The sequence below is a fragment of the Rhinoraja longicauda genome, chromosome 15 (genome assembly GCF_053455715.1).
Source record: "Rhinoraja longicauda isolate Sanriku21f chromosome 15, sRhiLon1.1, whole genome shotgun sequence".
In the NCBI taxonomy this organism is placed as follows: Eukaryota; Metazoa; Chordata; class Chondrichthyes; order Rajiformes; family Arhynchobatidae; genus Rhinoraja; species Rhinoraja longicauda.
The window spans coordinates 2222698-2242374 of record NC_135967.1 but is presented as its reverse complement, the minus strand read 5'-3'; the positions used below and the strand labels follow the sequence as shown (position 1 = coordinate 2242374).

The 19677-nt window shown below is 42.7% G+C and overlaps 1 protein-coding gene across 1 annotated transcript in view; it reads left to right on the top strand.

The window, feature by feature from the left end:
• Window positions 1-19041, top strand: part of LOC144600315 (tumor necrosis factor ligand superfamily member 13B-like) — a 31917-nt gene extending 12876 nt beyond the window's left edge. Inside the window, exons 3-6 of the mRNA XM_078411880.1 lie at window positions 6761-6817; window positions 9978-10090; window positions 14918-15068; window positions 18012-19041. Coding sequence (XP_078268006.1) covers window positions 6761-6817; window positions 9978-10090; window positions 14918-15068; window positions 18012-18127 — 437 coding nt within the window. The 3' untranslated portion in view covers window positions 18128-19041. The remainder of the gene's footprint in view (window positions 1-6760; window positions 6818-9977; window positions 10091-14917; window positions 15069-18011) is intronic.
• The last annotated feature ends 636 nt before the right edge of the window (window positions 19042-19677 follow it).

The window sequence follows — 19677 nt, the reverse complement described above, 5'->3', positions numbered from 1 at the left end:
CCTTACAGCGAATGCAGCACCGGAGACACGGGTTAGATCCTGAGTACGGGTGCTGTCTGTACGGAGTTTGTATGTTCTCCCTGTGACCTGCATGGGTTTTCTCCGAGATCTTCGGTTTCCTCCCACACTCCAAAGACGTGCAGGTTTGTAGGTTAATTGGCTTGGTAAATGTAAAAATTGTCCCGAGTGGGTATAGGATAATGTTAATGTGCAGGGATCACTGGTCGGCGCGGACCCGGTGGGCCGAAAGGGCCTGTTTCCGCGCTGTATCTCTAAACTAAACTAAACTAAACTATCTACACCATGCTACCTCAGAAAAGAGCCAACATGATCAAAGATGTCCTGCCCCAGTCATTGCTTCTGGTCCGCACTCCGGTCAGGCAGAAGGTACAGAGAGAGGCTTGTAAACATGCACCACCAGACTTCAGGAACGGTTTATTTCTCTCTGCTATCAGGCTTCTCAACGGTCCTTCCATCAGCTAGGGTATTGTTCAATTCACCACTACCACATTGCGGACATTGGACTGTATCTATGAAACTAAAGTACTGCAATGTTGGGAATAATATCTGCACTCTGGATTTTACCCTTTGCTCTTCCAATTGTACTTGAGTTTGAGTTGATTGTACTTATGTATAGTATTATCTGATTAGATTGGTTAACAGCCAATGCAAAGCTTTTCACTGTACCTCAGTACACATGACCATAATAAATCTGAACCTAAACTGTTGGGTAATGGAATCCCAGATTTCTTGGCACAACTTTCATTTGCCCTGACTCCATCTTTACTCCGTTTAGAACTTCCCAACGAGATTAACAGTAGAGTAACAAGTAACATTCCCAATTAAATATTTACATTCATTGATATGTAAAATGAGAATTCTCAAATAATCACGGAATTACCAGGTCTTATTAATTTCCCTTGAATCCATGCATCTTAAAGAGCCAGCAGTTCTCAACTCATACCCCTTGTTATCATGGGGGACCTCATTGAAACTTACTGAACAGTGAAAGACTTAGATAGAGTGGATGTGGAGAGGATGTTTCCACTAGGACCAGAGATAATAGCCTCAGAATTAAAGGACGTTCTTTTAAGAAGGAGATGAGGAGGAATTTATTTTGTCAGGAGAGGGGGAAGGGGGGTGAACCTGTCGAATTCTTTGCCACAGAAGGTTGTGGAGACCAAATCAGTGAATATTTTTTAAGCAGAAATAGATAGATTCTTGATTAGTATGGGTGTTAGAGGTTATGGGGAGAAGGCAGGAGAATGGGGTTAGGAGGGAGAGATAGATCAGCCGTGATTGAATGATGGGCCGAATGACCTAATTCTGCTCCTATTACTTATGACCTTATGACCTTGTTCTCAGCAAGGTTTGTGACCTCGTGTTAATATCTTTACCCTTGGAGGTCAGAATGATGTCATCTCTGCTTCCTGGTCTCAGCATCGTTCCAACTGCTGCTCTTTGTCTGTCCTTTAGGGTTTGCGGCTCATCACAGCATTATGGTGGTTATCCACACTCAAGCTCAAGGAGGGTGGCTTCATTTAACCTTTGTTTGGTTTAGAGAAACAGGCCCTTCGGCCCACTGAATCTGCGCCGCCCACTGATCCCTGCACACAAATACTATCCCACACACACCGATTATCTCATTGTTTACGAAACAGTTGGACAAGTACAGGTTATGGACCAAGCGCAGGCAAGTGGAACTAGGGTAGCTGGGACATTGTTGGCCAGTGTGGGCGAGTTGGGCCGAAGGGCCTGTTTCCATACTGTATCACTCTATGACTCTAGGGACAATTTCAGCCTAAGCAGTATGAGGTTTGTGCTGACGTCCCTAGAATACAGGGGTTCACAGGCTCCACTCTTGTAGTGCTACTCCTTGCTGTGGTGTCCCTAGCAACCTCCAGCCAAGTGGTTCCCCATAAGTTTCGAGCCAAGTAAACATGCTTCCTGCAGGCACCATTCTCCATCAGGCTCCCCACCTCCTCTGATCCCTAGGAATTTATTTGTCACATACACATACTGCACATCGAGTATGTGTATGTGACAAATAAATTTGACTTGACTTGACTTGACTTGACTTGCTCTGGTAAGTGACAGAGCCGCAAGCACCTGCAATAAATATCAGGGATTAATTACTGCATTGAAACTGAGATGCACGAATCAGCATGGTGTAATACAGGAAAACTGGGAAATTGTGTTATGTAGATTTACATTTGAAGAACTTGATCTTAACATACTGTAGGTTGCACAATTAACATTGGGGTCATAGTGCTTTAAAGTAATTCAAATTACTTTCTCAAGCAATATTAAACTCGGGTCAAGTGAGCAGACGAGAGATGGTAGATGGAGTACAATGCGGGAACATTTGTGTTCGTGCACTTGGGTGCAAGAATAGAAAAGGAATGTTTTTGTATATCATGAGAAACTAGGAAAAATTAATGTACAGTGTGCTAGTGTGGGCAGAAAATAAATAGGTGTGTGTGTGTGTGAAGTATTTAAGGCAGCAAATGATGCCTTGTTCTTCCCCAGATTGCATTGATTCCACGTCAATTTACATTGCATTGATTGCACATCAGGTATGCAGACGCAAAATGCTCCCAGTAATGCAAAAACCTGCAGTCACAGCTGGACTTCCTTCATTCTGTACTCCAACATCCTGCAATTGCTGGAGCATTTTGTGTCTGCATACCTGATGTGCAATCAATGCAATATAAGTTTGCAGGATTGATTCCCGGGAAAAGGGAATGCTTTTCCAGGAAGGGCAATTGGGAAAGCTTGATACATTTTCATTACATTATCTACATTATCTACAACGAAAGACAATTCTATCACAGAGAAGCTGCTGATAAGAGTTGTGAATCCAGAACTGGGGACAGAGTCTGGAATTAAGGATTACTGGTTTATAACTGGAGTGGGGAGAAATGTCTTTACACAGAGTTCTAAATATTTGAAATCTTCTTGTCTCTGAGAGTTGTGCATGCTCAGTTAATGGGTGTATTTGAGGCTGAGACCAACAGAGTTTTTAATAATAAAATACTCAATGATTATTGTATTTTAGTTTAGAGATACAGGATGGAACAGGCTCTTCAGTCCATCGAATCCACACTGACCAGCGATCCCTGCACATTAACACTATCCTACACACACTAGGGACTATTTACATTTTATACCAAGCCAATTAACATTTGGAGTGTGGAAGCTTTGGAGTATGGAAGGAAACGGGAGCACCTGGAGAAAACCCACGCAGGTCACGGGGAGAATGTACAAACTCCATACAGACAGCATCCGCAGTCAGGATCAAACCCGGGTCTCTGGCGTTGTAAGGCAGTAGCTCTACCGCTACGCCACTGTGCCACCCCCATGATGTGGAGATCAAAGAGCAAAGTTGATTTGAAATGGAGGATTCCTTTTCCCATTCCTTTTCTATTCTCGTTCAGGGGTCTACATATAATAACACATCATTATTTAAATAAGTATATCTATATGAACATATAAGGGTGTATGAGTATTTTTGTATTAATATCTGATACTTGATAAATATTGATTAGGGAATGGGGGTAGGATTAAATAAGTTCACACTTCTTCCGACTCCTTTTCGCACATGTTAAGTAATGGATGAAATTCCTTGTATTTCTTCTGTTTTTTTGTTTATTTTGTTTTTTAATTGATGTCTTTTAACATGTTAGAAATAAAATAAAATGAAATGAAATGAAAAAGGATCAGACATGATCTTAGGGAATGGTGGTTTATGTCTTTAAATTCATTTATGAGATATAGATATTAATGTCAAGGCAAGTTCATTTTGCTCATCCCCAATAACCCTTGAAAACGTGGTGGCATGCCACCTTCTTGAACTGTTGTTGTCCTTCTGGTATTCCCGGAAAGTTGTTAGGTAGGATGTTCCAGGAATTAGACCTGTAACAAATAAGCCCCAGTAATATGCTCACAGTGATGCATGAGTTGGAGGGGGACTTACAATCAATGATGTTCCCTACATCCACGTGGCCCTACTTGAAGTTCTAAGTTTGGGAAGTGATCTTGGAATAGTCTAGGTAAATAACTGCAGTGCATTCTGCAGAAGACACACACACAGCAGACGCTGAGCAATGGTGGTGGTGAGACTGAAGTTTAGGATGGTGTCATCGTTTGAGTGAACAACTTGTCCGGGATTAAGCTGAGCTTCTTTGTGTTATTGGAGCTAGACAAATAGAGAGCGTCCCATCCTGCCCCTAATGCTGATTCAAACCATTGTGGTACTTTGTAGATAGTGATCCTTTGAGGATATTGAGAGTGAGCTATTTTCACCTATTTTCAACAGGATACCCAGCATCTGACAAGCTTTAGAGAAGATAGAACATAGAAAATAGGTGCAGGAGGAGGCTATCCGGCCCTTCGAGCCAGCACTGCCATTCATTCTGATTATGGCTGATCGTCCCCAATCAATAACCAGTGCTTGCCTTCTCCCCATATCCATTGATCCCACTAGCCCCTAGAGCTCTATCTAACTCTCTCTTAAATCCATCCAGTGATTTGGCTTCCACTGCCCTCTGTGGCAGAGAATTCCACAAATTCACAACTCTCTGGGTGAAAAAGTTTTTTCTCACCTCAGTTTTAAATGGCCTCTCCTTTATTCTAAGACTGTGGCCCTTGGTTCTGGACTCGCCCAACATTGGGAACATTTTTCCTGCATCTAGCTTTTATATGTTTCTATCATCCTTCTAAACTCCAGTGAATACAAGCCTAGTCTTTTCAATCTTTCCTCATATGACAGTCCCGCCATCCCAGGGATCAATCTCGTGAACCTACGCTGCACTGCCTGAATTACAAGGATGTCCTTCCTCAAATTAGGAGACCAAAACTGTACACAATACTCCAGATGTGGTCTTACCAGGGCCCTATACAACTGCAGAAGAACCTCTTTACTTCCATACTGAAATCCTCTTGTTATGAAGGCCAACATTCCATTAGCTTTCTTCACTGCCTGCTGTACCTGCACGCCAACTTTCAGTGACTGGTGAACAAGGACACCCAGGTCTGGCTGCACCTCCCTCTTACCTAACCTAACACCATTGAGATAATAATCTGCCTCCTTGTTTTTGCCGCCAAAGTGGATAACCTCACATTTATCTATATTATACTGCATCTGCCACGCATCTGCCCATTCACTCAACCTGTCCAGGTCACCCTGCAACCTCCTAACATCCTCTTCACAGTTTACACTGCCACCCAGCTTTGTGTCATTCACAAACTCACTAGTGTTACTTCTAATTCCCTCTTCCAAATCATTAATATATATGGTAAACTGTTGCGGCCCCAACACCGAGCCTTGCGGCACTCCATTCGCCACTGCCTGCCATTCTGAAAAGGACCCGTTTACTCCTACTCTTTGCTTCCTATCTGCCAACCAATTCTCTATCCATGTCAACACTCTGCCCCCAATACCATGTGCTCTAATTTTAGTCACCAATCTCCCGTGCGGGATCTTATCAAAGGCTTTCTGAAAGTCTAGATACACTACATCCACTGGCTCCCCTTCATCCATTTTACTTGTCACATCCTCAGACAATTCCAGAAGATTAGTCAAGCATGATTTCCCTTTCATAAATTCATGCTGACTTGGACTTATCCTTTTACTGCTATCCAAATGCTGCGTTATTACCTCTTTAATAATCGACTCCAGCATCTTTCCCACCACCGAAGTCAGGCTAACTGGTCTGTAATTCCCCGTTTTCTCTCTCGCTCCTTTCTTGAAAAGTGGGATAACATTAGCTATCCTCCAATCCACAGGAACTGATCCTGAATCTATTGAACATTGGAAAATGATCACCAATGCGTCCACTATTTCTAGAGCCACCTCCCTGAGGACCCTGGGATGCAGACCATCAGGCCCAGGGGATTTATCAACCTTCAGTCCCATCAATCTACCCAATACTATTTCTCGTATAATGCAAATTTCTTTCAGTTCCTCTACCCCCCTAGATCCTCTGTCCTCCAGTACATCTGGGAGATTGTTTGTGTCTTCCTTAGTGAAGACTGATCCGAAGTACCTGGTCAACTCTACTGCCATTTCCTTGTTACCCATAATAATTTCACCCGTGTCTGCCTTCAAGGGACCCACATTTGACTTTGCTACTCTTTTTCTCTTAACATATCTAAAGAAGCTTTTACTGTCCTTCTTTATATTCTTGGCCAGCTTCCCCTCGTACTTCATCTTTTCAGCCCGTATTGCCTGTTTTGTTACCTTCTGTTGTCCTATGAAAGTTTCCCAATCATCTGGCTTCCGGCTACTCTTTGCTGTGTTATACATCTTTTCTTTTAGTTTTATTCCATCCCTAACTTCCCTTGTCAGCCACGGTTGCCTCCTACTCCTCTTAGAATCTTTCTTCCTCTTTGGAATGAAATGATCCTGCATCTTCCGGATTATGCCCAGAAATTGCAGATTAAAACTAATCATATTATGACCCCTTATGTAGCAAGTCAATCTACACCCCATCCACACACACCCAGGAGTCACCAGAAAATGGCCATGCCAATGAATGTCAAGGATGAGTTATTAGACTCTCCTTTATTGAAGGCAGTGATTGTACAACACAGCCTGGAATTGAACATTGAGGAGGTATTACCCCTTGATAGCAGAGTTATCCATCACTTTGGGAGTAGACAATTGGGCAGTAATTAACTGGACTGGATTGTGGAATGATGAGTGGAATTATAATTGTGATTAATGTAAAACTAACCAATGAATATATTTTCTTTATAGAACAACCATCTTTCTTGCAGCTGATTCCAAACACTGAGCACAGCACAATCCAGCAAGGTAATTCAGCAAGATCTGATACTGTACATACAATTATATGTAGCATGCTGACTTTTAACTTCTAAGGCTTCTGTTATTTCCTACACCATTTTCTTTAGGATTCTGGAATATAACCAACTGTGATCTACACCCAACCTGGTGTTACTTTCGTTTGAATTACTTCTCTAATTCATTCCTATTTATTCCATCTTGCCAAATACTGCTTGTCTGCTGGTGGTGAGAGTAGGTATTGAGGGAGGTGGTTCTGGGATGCCAGAACTTAGAGCCGTAGAGTCATAGAGTCATAGAGTCATAGAGTGATACAGCGTGGAAACAGGCCCTTCGGCCCAACTCTCCCACACCAGCCAACAATGTCCCAGCTACCCTAGTCCCACTTGCCTGCGCTTGGTCCATAACCTTCCAAACCTGTCCTATCCATGTACCTGTCCAACTGTTTCTGAAATGATGGGATAGTCCCAGCCTCAACTACCTCCTCTGGCAGCTTGTTCCATACACCCACCACCCTCTGTGTGAAAAAGTTACCCATCGGATTCCTATTAAATCTTTTCTCCTTCACCTTGAACCTATGTCCTCTGGTCCTCGATTCCCCTACTCTGGGTAAAACACTGTGCATCTACCAGATCTATTCCTCTCATGATTTTGTACACCTCTATGAGATCTCCCCTCATCCTCCTACGCTCCATGAAATAGAGACCCAGCCTGCTCAACCTTTCCCTGTAGCGCACACCCTCTAGTCCTGGCAACATCCTCGTAAATGCTTTCTGAACCCTTTCAAGTTTGACAAAATCTTTCCTATAACATGGTGCCCAGAAGTGAACACAATGTTCTAAATGCAGTCTCACCAACGTCTTATAAAACTGCAACATGACCTCCCAACTTCTATACTCAATACTCTGACTGATGGTGTGTGGGCCTAACTCAATGAAACACCAGTGAAGGGAGGTGCCTGATTGATAACCCGAATGATATACTTGCATCTACACACAAAATGCTGGAGTAACTCAGCAGGTCAGGTAGCATCTCGGGAAGAAGAAGGGTCTCGACCCGATACGTCACCCATTCCTTCTCTCCTGAGATGCTGCCTGGCCTGCTGAGGTACTCCAGCATTTTGTGAATAAATACCTTCGATTTGTACCAGCATTTGCAGTTATTTTCTTATATTACTTGCATCTACACCATCAGTTAAAAAAAAAAACGTGCTTGTTAACGTGTAGGTAGCTGTTTATTGCATATGGAGTTAGTTATTGTCTTTGGCATAAGTTGGTCTCATCAGTTTAGGTAGTACTTCGACTTTGGGCTCGATTTTCTTGGTTGAGCATTTATTTATCCGTTTATAGCACGAGTACTTTGTGTTTTAATAGTATTGTACATCGTGACAAATACTGCTTATCTGCTGTCAACATTTCTATCAGAAGTCCCACCATAAATTTTTTTTAACTGAAAAAAACTGATATGAAACAGGATACATGTGATGTTGGGGACAAACCTTGTCATTGTTTGTTGCTTCGGTGCCAAAATGCAGTCAATGTTCTTACGAAGCATTTTAACATACATGAAAAATGATAGTGCAGCATGCTGAAAAATAAACACAAAGCCTAACGGAAAAGTTGATTACATCTGCTTTACAGGAAGAAAGTAAATGAAAACTGATGGGTCCAGGGTGGGATTGAGGAGAGAGTTATCATTAATTGTGCTTCAAGGTGATCAAGTGCAGTTGTGGTGAGAGGTGCCAGCTGAGCTCTTATTTCAGCTGAAAGTCCCAAGTGTATATAATCTTAAAAAAAAACCCTCAACCACATCCTAATCTGATCAAAATATTTCACTTTTCGTCCTCCCACAACCATTCAACCATAGTTTCTACTTTTAAAAAGGAAAAGACCAGAGTCTAATAAAAACATCAGTATCGCGTGATGTAAAAGACAAAAGAATGAACCCTTTTCTTGTTCTTGTCCTTGATGCCATTACCTCCAACACTGACAACAAGTTGTGGAGGAGACAAACTGCAGACGATGGTTAAAATCGAAGGAAGACACAAAATGCTAGAGTAACTCAGCAAGACAGGCAGCATCTCTGGAGAGAAGGAATATATATATATATATATATATATATATATATATATATATATATAGTTCAGACAAGTTTGATTTTGTGATTCTTTTCCAATACATATAGGATATATATATAGATATATATAGATATATATAGATATATAGAGATATATATTTTCTAAAATTTACGAACAAACCTTAGGGACGAGGACAGGCAAGTAAAAGTTAAAGCTTGTTCCCTGTCTGTCTTTATTAATTAGTTATGCTCCCACAGGCTTCCTCTCAGTAGTCAGATAAGGAACAATTGACAGAGAACATATATTTGTGTTTTTAATTTGTCATCTTTGTCTGGAGACATTACTCAAGAATTGTGTGAGACATATTAAAATGGGGGAATATACTACACATTTTGAAACATTAATTACAGTAGCCAACTAAACTAAATTAATTCAATAAATTCCCAATGCAACATAACTGTGATTTTTAGAAAATGTATGTGTATTAATATTTGTTCACATTGCTCGCCTAGTTGCAACCCAACTAATATATCCAAAGTGTGCAGGAGGGAGCTGCAGATGCTGGTTTATGCTAAAGATAGGCACAAAGTGCTGGAGTAACTCAGCGGGACAGGCTGCATCTCTGGAGAGAAGGAATGGGTGACGTTTCGGATTGAGACCCTTCTTCAGACTGAGAGCCAGGGCAGAGGGTGACACAGAGATATGGAAGGTCAGGCAGCATCTCTGGAGAGAAGGAATGGGTGACGTTTCGGGTCAAGACCCAAAACATTACCCATTCCTTCTCTCCTGAGATGCTGCCTGACCTGCTGAGTTACTCCAGCATTTTGTGAAATAAATACCTTCGATTTGTACCAGCATCTGCAGTTATTTTCTTACACAGAGATATGGAAGGGTAAGGTGAGAAAACGAGAGATCAAAGGGGACGATGGTCAAGGAAAATGTAGAATAGATCATTGTTAGCTAGCGGAAGGTGACCACAAGCCAGACATCCTAAGTATATCCTATGCCAAATAACCTATATTATTTTCACCATTGCCAATATCTCCTTGTTCTATTGGATTCCTTCCTCAAGACCTTTCAATGTTATATCAGCAGATGGTTCAACCTTTATTCCTTGGATTGTGGATGCTGAGAGGGGCGAGGCATTGGCAGTAAATTCCAATAAGATAATTGTGAGAAAAGAAGGCTTTTATACTGTGTACAGTCAGGTAAGCCCAATCTAATCATAACAATGAACAGTGGGACTATATTGTCACGTGTACCGAGGTACAGTGAAAAGCTTTTGTTGCGTTCTATCCAGTCAGCAGAAACACAATACATGATTACAATGGAGCCATTTACAGTGTAAATCAATGTGGATAAGTTGTAAACGAGAGTTTTTTTGTTATTTGCAGAGCAGCAAATATGGGCAATAGACAAACGTCATGGGATTTTTTCAGTAGTCAGCAAGGAGCAAGCGTGCTTCTATTAGCAGATAAGAGATGTGCATACAAAGTCCACCGAGAGGACATAGGTTTAAGGTGAAGGGGAAAAGATTTAATAACAATCTGAGGGATCACCTTTTCACACAGAGGGTGGTGGGTGTATGGAACGAGCTACCAAAGGAGGCAGTTGAGGCAGGGACTATCCCAATGTTTAAGAAACAGTTAGACAGGTACATGGATAGGGCAGGTTTGGAGGGATATGGACCAAATGCGGGCAGCTGGGACTAGTGTAGCTGGGACATGTTGGCCGGTGTGGGCAAGTTGGGCCAAAGGGCCTGTTTCCACACTGTGTCATTCTATGACTCTATAAGATGGGCCTAGAAACTTTAGGAATTAGACAAAACCTCAATCAATGTCCAATATGTTATAAAACACAGAGGGGAAAATTCTTTTGAACTTTTGTTCAATGGATGTGGATGTTATTGAACTATTCTGTGCATTAGATGTAAAAATGGGGGAAACACTTGATTGATCTTTGGGTGATAAATGCTGGGGGTTGAGGGAGAGCAAATCATCATCTGAAACTGTCGTAGATGACCACAACCAATGCTGACAACACCTAAACATGATGCAATATTCATGTTCATAAGGTATAGGAGCAGAATTAGGCCATTTGGCCCATCAAGTCTACTCTGCCATTCAATCATGGCTGATCTATCTCTCCCTCTCAACCCCATTCTCCTGCCTTCTCCTCATAACCCCTGACACCCGCACTAATCAAGAACCTATCTATCTCTGCCTCAAAAATATCCGCTGACTTGGCCTCCACAGCCGTCTGTGGCAATGAATTCCACAGATTCACCACCCTCTGACTAAAGAAATTCCCCCTCATCTCCTCTCTAAAGGGACATCCTTTTATTCTGAGGCTACGGCCTCTAGTCTTAGACTCTCCCACTAGTGGAAACATCCACTCCATGTCCACTCTATCCAGGCGTATCACTATTCGGTAAGTTTCAATGAGGTCCCCCCTAATTCTTCTAAACTCCAGCAAGTACAGGCCCAGTGCCATCAAACACTCATCATATGTTAACCCACTGATCCCTGGGATCATTCTTGTAAAACTCCCCTGGACTCCAACACCAGCACATCCTTCCTCAGATATGGTGCCCAAAACTGCTCACAATATTCTAAATGCAGCCTTACCAGCGCCTTATAGAGCCTCAGCATTACATCCCTGTTTTACATTCAAGTCCCCTGAAATAAATGCATTGCATTTGCCTTCCTTACGACCAATTCGACCTGCAAATTAACATTTTGGGAATCCTGTACAAGCACTCCCAAATCCCTTTCTGAATTCCACCGACTCTCCATTTCTGAATTCTCTCTCCATTTAGAAAATAGTCTACGCCTTTATTCCTACTACCAAAATGTTTTCCATCTGCCACTTCACTGCCCACTCTCCCAACCAGTCCAAGTCCTTCTGCAGAGTCCCTGCTTTCTCGACACAACCTGCCCCTTCATCTATCTTTGTATCATCTGCAAACTTGGCCACAAAGCCTTCAAATTTGATTCGTCCAAATCATTGCTACACACCATGACGATCAATGGCCCCAGCACCGAGCCCTGCGGAACTCCACTAGTCACTGGCAGCCAACCAGAAAAAGCCCCCCTTTACTGCCACTCTTTGCCTTCTGCCATTCAGCCAACCTGCAATCTTTGCTAGTATTTTCCCTCTGATACCATGAGCTCTCATCTTATTTAGCAGTCTCAAGTGCGGCACCTTATCAAAGGCCTTCTGAATATCCAGGTAAACCATATCCACTGACTCTCCATTGTCTATCCTGCTATTTACTTCATCAAATAATTCTAAGAGGTTTGTCAGGCAAGATCTCCCTTTCACAAAACCATGCTGACTTTGGCCTCATTTATTATGCACAATATCTGGAATTATAGGATAATGTACCCAAGATTAAGAAAAAAACACTTATTTGCAGGCAAAAGACATTGCAAGGCCCAGAAATTCAAATGGCCAAAACACTCCGCAGTATTGATTGTTTCAGTCATAAGGCCTTGAGCACTACTGAAAGGATGTGGCAAGGATGTGACTAGAGGGTCTGAGCTACAGGGAGAGGTTGAGTAGGCTGGGATTCTATTCCTTGGAGCGCAGGAGGATGAAGAGTGATGTTATAGAGGTGTATAAAATCATGAGAGGAATAGATCAGGTAGATACGCAGAGTCTCTTACCCAGAGTAGGTGAATCGAGGATAAGATGACATAGGTTTAAGGTGAAGGGGAAAAGATTTAATGGGATCTTGTCCAGGATGGTGCCCTGGGGGATCTGTGAGGAAAGAGGACAATGGAGATAGGCTGAGGATCAAGGTTGAGGAAGGCAGGCCAGTGTGGTTGGTAATGGGGGATGCACTAGCACGAAGGATTGGGATGAGAAGATAAAGGAGTTCTGCAAGCAAGGCAGAGCCTGCAGGCACGATCAAAGTTCAGTTTAGTTTGGTTTAGACATACAGTGCAGAAACCGACCCTTTGGCCCACCGAGTCTGCACCGACCAGCGACCCCCGTACATGAGCATCATCCTGCACACTAGGGATAATTTACATTTATACCAAGCCAATTAACCTACAAACCTGTGCGTCTTTGGAGCGTGGGAGGAAACCGGAGCACCCGGGGAAAACCCACACGGTCACGGGGAGAACGTACAAACTCCGTACAGGCCGCACCCATAGTCAGGATCGAACCGGGGTCTCTGGCGCTGTAAGGCAGCAACTCTACCGCTGCGCCACCGTGCCACTCTCAAAACGCCGAGACAAAAAAAAACCCTGAATATTCAGGCATCAGAGTTCTACTTTCTTTTTCAAAAGTCACCAAATGCCATACCTCAGAACAATGCATGCACGCAAAGACTAACAGAGACAAGCTAGAAAATTCATTTGCAGCATCATGTCCAAATATTTCTCATGTTCTTGTATGAATATGTTAATATTTGAGGATTTCTCAATTTTTACTTAATATGGATGTACCTTGCAGTATCAATTGCTAGAAATTGTCAATTGTCATTTTCACCTACAGCAAAAACAACACAACTCTTAAATAGAAAAAAAAGTGATCATGATTCAATTGTGATGTCCAATTAATTTCCTTGACTAGCTTAGTAATAACTTAATACAGCTTATGGCCTTGCTTCAGCGTTAAATGTCATCAGTTTGCATTTTCGTGAACCATGAAACTTGAGTAATGATAAAATAATAACATCAATGAATGATTCCTTCAATGAGCAAGTCCAGCCCTCCAACATTTATAAGCAACTCCCAAACTAGGAGTCCAAACAAGGCTGCTTGCCAACAATTCTAAATTCTACACTCACTATTTCTGTACTGCAAGCTTACAGCTTCAACAAGTCAATAATTGACATACCCTAACCTACATGAATGATTCAAATTTGCAGGTCAATCACCGACATGTCTGTAACTTGTTGACCATTCAAAACATTGGTAATTCTTAACTGTCGACTACTCCAATCCAAAGCTAATAGAACAGAGCAAGATAAACCACTCGACCCTAAAAACCCTATGTCATAACCCAACCAATTAGATTTGGTTGGGTTATTACTAATTGCAACAAATGGGATTGCAGCAAAGATACTAGAGGAGCAAGATGGACCATTCTGTCGAAATTGCCTATACTGAAGTGTAGTACGCAAAGGAGTGTAACGTCCGCCATTTTAGTAGGCAGAAACTTGCAGAAACATTTAAAAAGAAAAATAACAAAAATCTGTGAATTGATTTATTCTGCATTTTAATGGTATCATCACACATACTGTTCCCCCAAAACACTGATTACACTGCGAGAGGAGCAGTGAACGGCGGGTTTTGCTTACTAAAATGGCGGACGTTACGCTCCTTTACGCACTACACTTCAGTATAGGCAACTTCGACGGAGTGGTCCATCTTGCTCCTCTAGTATCTTTGCTCCAATCCCACTTGTTCCATTTAGTAATAACCCAACCAAATCTCATTGGGAAACAAGAAGCAGTGTCAACCAAGAAAATAGTAATTAATCCTCATTTTCTTCAGCTGCCAATTCCATTGCAGATTTTATTGAGCTGTTTAATTTTCCAATATATCACTGCTTTGTTAAGATCCTCTTAACAGCAATAGACAGTTCACATATCTAAATCATTGTACATGTTCTAGCCTACCAATAAACATGCTAATCCTTAGGTTTGTTATCACTCGGTAGTAATGCACAAATAAAAACAGCAACTGCTGGAAATAGTCAGTTGGTCAAGCAGCAAGTGGAACAGAATTAATGCTTAAGGTTGAAGATGCTACATCAGAACTAAGAAAGAAAGAAAACAAGGCAACGTTGCAGGGAACTTAAAAGTGACATTTCTTCTCTTTCACACTTCTGATGATGGGCCTTTGAACTGAAATGTTTACTCCTTTTCTCTTTCCACAGATGCTGCCTGTCTTGATGAGTGTTGCCAGCATTTCCCGTTTCTATTTTAGATTAGCCAGCATTTGCATCTTTTTAATTTTCACAGTAAAACACTTGATTAATTCCGGACTATCATAATGCATTGACTGTTCACTTTGCAGGTTCTGTACCAGGATAACTGCATGGCCATGGGGCATGTTGTACGGAGGAGGAAATTTAATGTGTCTGGAAATGAACAGCGTATAATAACATTATTTCGGTGCATTCAAAACATGCCAAACAACACAGCCAGTAATACTTGTTTCACAGCTGGTAAGTTCTGGGCTGTATAAAATGTCTATTTTGCATCCATATCACTCTTTGGAAAGTGAAGTGAAAGGATGTAATTGAGGTCATACACTAACCTAGGGTTGCCAACTTCCTCTCTCCCAAATACGGGACAAGGTGACGTCATCACCCTGCCGTGAGCTCACCCAGCCAGTGGCCACGTGCTCCCGCTCCACCAATGGTGGCTGCTCGGGCTGGGAGGCGGGTTGCCACGCAACCTCCGTTAGTGGGCGCCTGGGACTACAGCGGCCCCCGGGCTAAATTGTCTGGGCCTACAGTGTCCGGGCCTACAGTGTCTGGGCCTACAGAGTCCGGTCCTACAGTGTCCAGGGCCTACAGTGTCTGGGCTTACAGCGCCCCCCACATCTAATATAGCACAAGGACGGTCCTGTACGGGACAAATCAATTTAGTCCAAAATACAGGATGTCCCGACTAATACGGGACAGTTGGCAACCGTGCACTAACCTAAATTAAGAAATTGAAAGCAGATTAATGTCCCATCTTTACTTCATTTTAACATTGGCTTCGGCGAACAGCAACACTTTTCGATGCAGCTCTGTAATGTAAAGGACTTGGTGGCAGCAACATTACTATCAAGGGGATATTTTCTCAAGTAACCCTGATCACAGGTAAAACGAAATGGAATTCCATGAACAACACATAATGTTACTATTGGCATACTCAGAGGGCAATGTTACTGAGGTTTATAGCTACACAGCATGGAAATAAACCCCTTGGCCCACCTTATCCATGCCAACCAAGTCTCCATTAACAAATGCCTCATCAGACAAAAAGTGTCACATATGGCCTTCTACTGTCTGCATTTGTGCAAAGGCAGTTGATTCATTGTTTTCATATTTGATTTGGGGTTGTAGATTCTGCTGGCAATTTATTGCCTGTCACTGTCTCTTCTGTCTCCTATGCTTCTTGTGGTCTCACTGGTGATTTGTGCCACGAAAGAAAAGCAAATAATTACGGTGACGACACAAGCTGGAGGTACTGTTCTCACCATAATGATCACAAAATGACTACACAATGACACCATGTAGATTAGTAAACCTTGTGTGGATCCATAGAAACATAGAAAACAGGTGTAGGAGGAGGCCATTTGGCCCTTCGAGCCAGCACCGCCATTCATTATGATCATGGCTGATCATCCACAATCAGTAACCTGTGCCTGCCTTCTCCCCATATCCCTTGATTCCACTAGCCCCTAGAGCTCTATCTAACTCTCTTTTAAATTCATCCAGTGAATTGGCCTCCACTGACTTCTGCGGCAGAGAATTCCACAAATTCACAACTCTCTGGGTGAAAAAGTTTCTTCTCACCTCAGTTTTAAATGGCCTCCCCATTATTCTTAGACTGTGGCCCCTGGTTCTGGACTCCCCCAACATTGGGAACATTTTTCCTGCATCCAGCTTGTCCAGTCGTTTTATAATTTCACACGTTTCTTCAGAAGTGATGGGAGGTCAAACCTTTGCTCTTCATACTCCACAGATCTCAATTGTGAGATTCAGTTATCGTCTGTAGTGCATTTTGTAAGGAGTAATAAGGGCAGCAGTGATGTTAGTACAGATGTGCTAATCACAAATTGGTTGACCATTCTGCTGGAGGATGTTGACCTCCCTGTTTTGTTTAGCTTCGAAATACAGCGTGGAAACAAGCTCTTCGGCCCACGGAGTCCACGCCGACCAGCGATTCCTGCACACTAACACTATCCTACACACACTGGGGACCATTTACATTTATGCCAAGCCAATTAACCTACAAACCTGCACGTCTTTGGAGTATGGGAGCAAACTGAAGATCTCGGAGAAAACCCACGCAGGTCACGGGGAGAACGTACAAACTCCGTACAGACAGCACCCGTAGTCGGAATTGACCCTGGGTCTCTGGCGCTGTAAGGCAGCAACTCTACCGCTACACCACCGCGCCGCTCAACAATTCTTGCACATTCTCTCATGCACGTGAGCATCAAATATTCCATATGGCTTCGGACATAATGTTTCAAAATGGTCGAAACACTTTGAGGATACACAGGGCAATATGTTAGAAGGTTTTCATCAGTGGTTGTGGGACTTGTTCATAAAATACTCCACCTGCTGCTTTGGCCACATTGTTGATATTGGTGGTTCCAGTTAAGATTAACGACCACTCTCAGGATGTTGACGGTATCCTCAATGAAGATTGGTGCACTATGTGTCTCTGCATTTTGGAGACATCTCATAGTGTGTCTATTACCTCCCACTTGGCATGTAACTGAGCAACAGCATGGGTCCACTGGAAACTGACATGGACTACACATTTAGGGTTGCCAACTTTCTCACTCCCCAATAAGAGACAAAAGGTGCTGTCACCACCCCGCGCCCCACATGACCTCACCTAGTCAGCGGCCACGTGCTCCCGCTCCACCAATGGCGGCCGCCCGGGCCATGGGCGGGTTGCTACGCAACCTCCGTTAGGCGGCGCCCAGGCCTCTGGGCCTACACTGTCCAGATCTACACTGTCTGGGCTTACAGTGGCCTCCGGGCCTACAGTGTCCAGAACTACCGTGTCCGGGCCTACAGTGTCCAGGCCTACAGTGTCTGGGCCTACAGCGCCCCCCAGGCCTAATACGTCACAAGGGAGGTCCCGTAAAGGACAATATAGCCCAATATACAGGTTGTCCCAGCTAATACGGACAGTTGGCAACTCCTATATACATTGGAGTTGTGATGCAATTGGATAATAGTGAATCGTCAGTGAGAAGCCTTCAAAATGCTGCAAGGGGAAGGGGAACTATATCTGGCGATGCAATCTCAATGAAGATGGTAGAAATCGCAAAGGATGACCTGCTGTATATGGAGGCTGGTATAATGGAAGGCGAGGTCAAGGGGAACATTGTGTTTTTATTGAATTTATCTGTTAACTCTCTTATTTTGTTTTAGGAATCGTGAAGCTTGACCAAGGAGATCAGCTAGAGCTACTGTTACCAGCCCGTCCCAATGCTCAAATATCCATGGGGAGAGATTCAACATTTTTTGGTGCCATCCAACTTTTATGAATGAACTGTTTGAGAACACGGCGAGTGTTATAAGTGAGATCGTATTGCCTGAGTTTCCATTTCTCCGAGTCTCCATGTATTGATCAATGCACAAAAGGGGGTAGATTTCTCCAGTGTCACCATAGATTGGGAAGTAGTTGTGGTGCCAAGATCTGTAGTTGTCCCTCATGTACTGAAATATGTTACACCACTTTTAATTTTGGAAGCAGTGTTGTGCACCTCCTCCCCCCAATGGCCCCTTGCATCACAATTTTCATTTGTTACTTAATTTCATGAACAACTTCCTAGTGCCAACAATTTCCCCAAATTCCCCTTTGCATGGGCATAGTTAGGACTGCCTGGTTGCCTTGTTGTACTGAAATGCCAAATGGATCGATGGGGAATGTTTCAGGCTGATATCCATCGTGTCTGACCTGGTATCAGTTGTTTAAAGCACGACTGACCTGCCTTCTAGCTGAGACTCACTCTTTGTCTTTCTTCACTCCTTTTTTAATGAGCAAGTTAGTCTTCGGGAGGAGTAGCACTCAATAACGTTCTAGGTCCCTTGAATCACAATGCAGCCAAACATGCAGGACATGGCAATGCATTGTGATAGGCTTTACATCGGTAAAACCATTAGGAACAGTGTGTCCAACATCCTGTGTTGATGGACGTAAATTTCCCCGCTGTCTCCTATTTCTATCATAAACATAAACAACTTCATTGAGTCACTAGCTATTCTTGACAATGGTTTCAGGCTAGTAAAAACCTTGGTTATTAAATCCCCAGCCAAGTTTCCAATCTGTTCCTTTACTGTGACTGTCTACCACATCCATTATACTGGTTGGTTCTGACACTGCCTCACTTTATTATTTAACCAAAGCACTCATTTATGGGCTTATTAATTCTGATTCTGACAAGTTAGCTTCCCATTTTAACCATCATCCAAAGTTCCAGGTACCCTATCATGATTCACACCATGTCTCCAAGGCTCCAGGGAGTAGAAGTCATTCCTTAATCTTCTCTCTCACGCTCACTTTTTTAACTGTGATATGTCTGAACATCTCCTTGTGTGGTTCGTTGCTGGTATCACACTTTGTTTGATAATGTCCTTTGGGATAACTGGGATAATTTACTACATGTAAAGTGGGTGATAGGTAAATGTTGTTGCCTGTAACCAAAATGTTTTTTTAGCTTTATCCAGGAAGCTTTATTACAAAGAACAATATTCTACATTATTCACCTGTATAATCGAATGCATGTAAATTAGCATTAATTTATATATCAATTGTGCACTCATTTAGTTGTGTGCTGTTTTAATCATTTATTGGTGTGCTTTCTTAATGTGCCTTAACATCACAGGTGTTTTCACCCACAATTTCAGCTCTAGAAGCACATCTTATGTTCTTAAACTGGCAAACAGATTTATAGATAAAGGATGCAAGCAGAATGTTTGTAAGTAATACCTTGAGCATAAAATGTGGCATGGGCGGCACGGTGGCGCAGCGGTAGAGTTGCTGCCTTACAGCGAATGCAGCGCCGGAGACTCAGGTTCGATCCTGACTACGGGC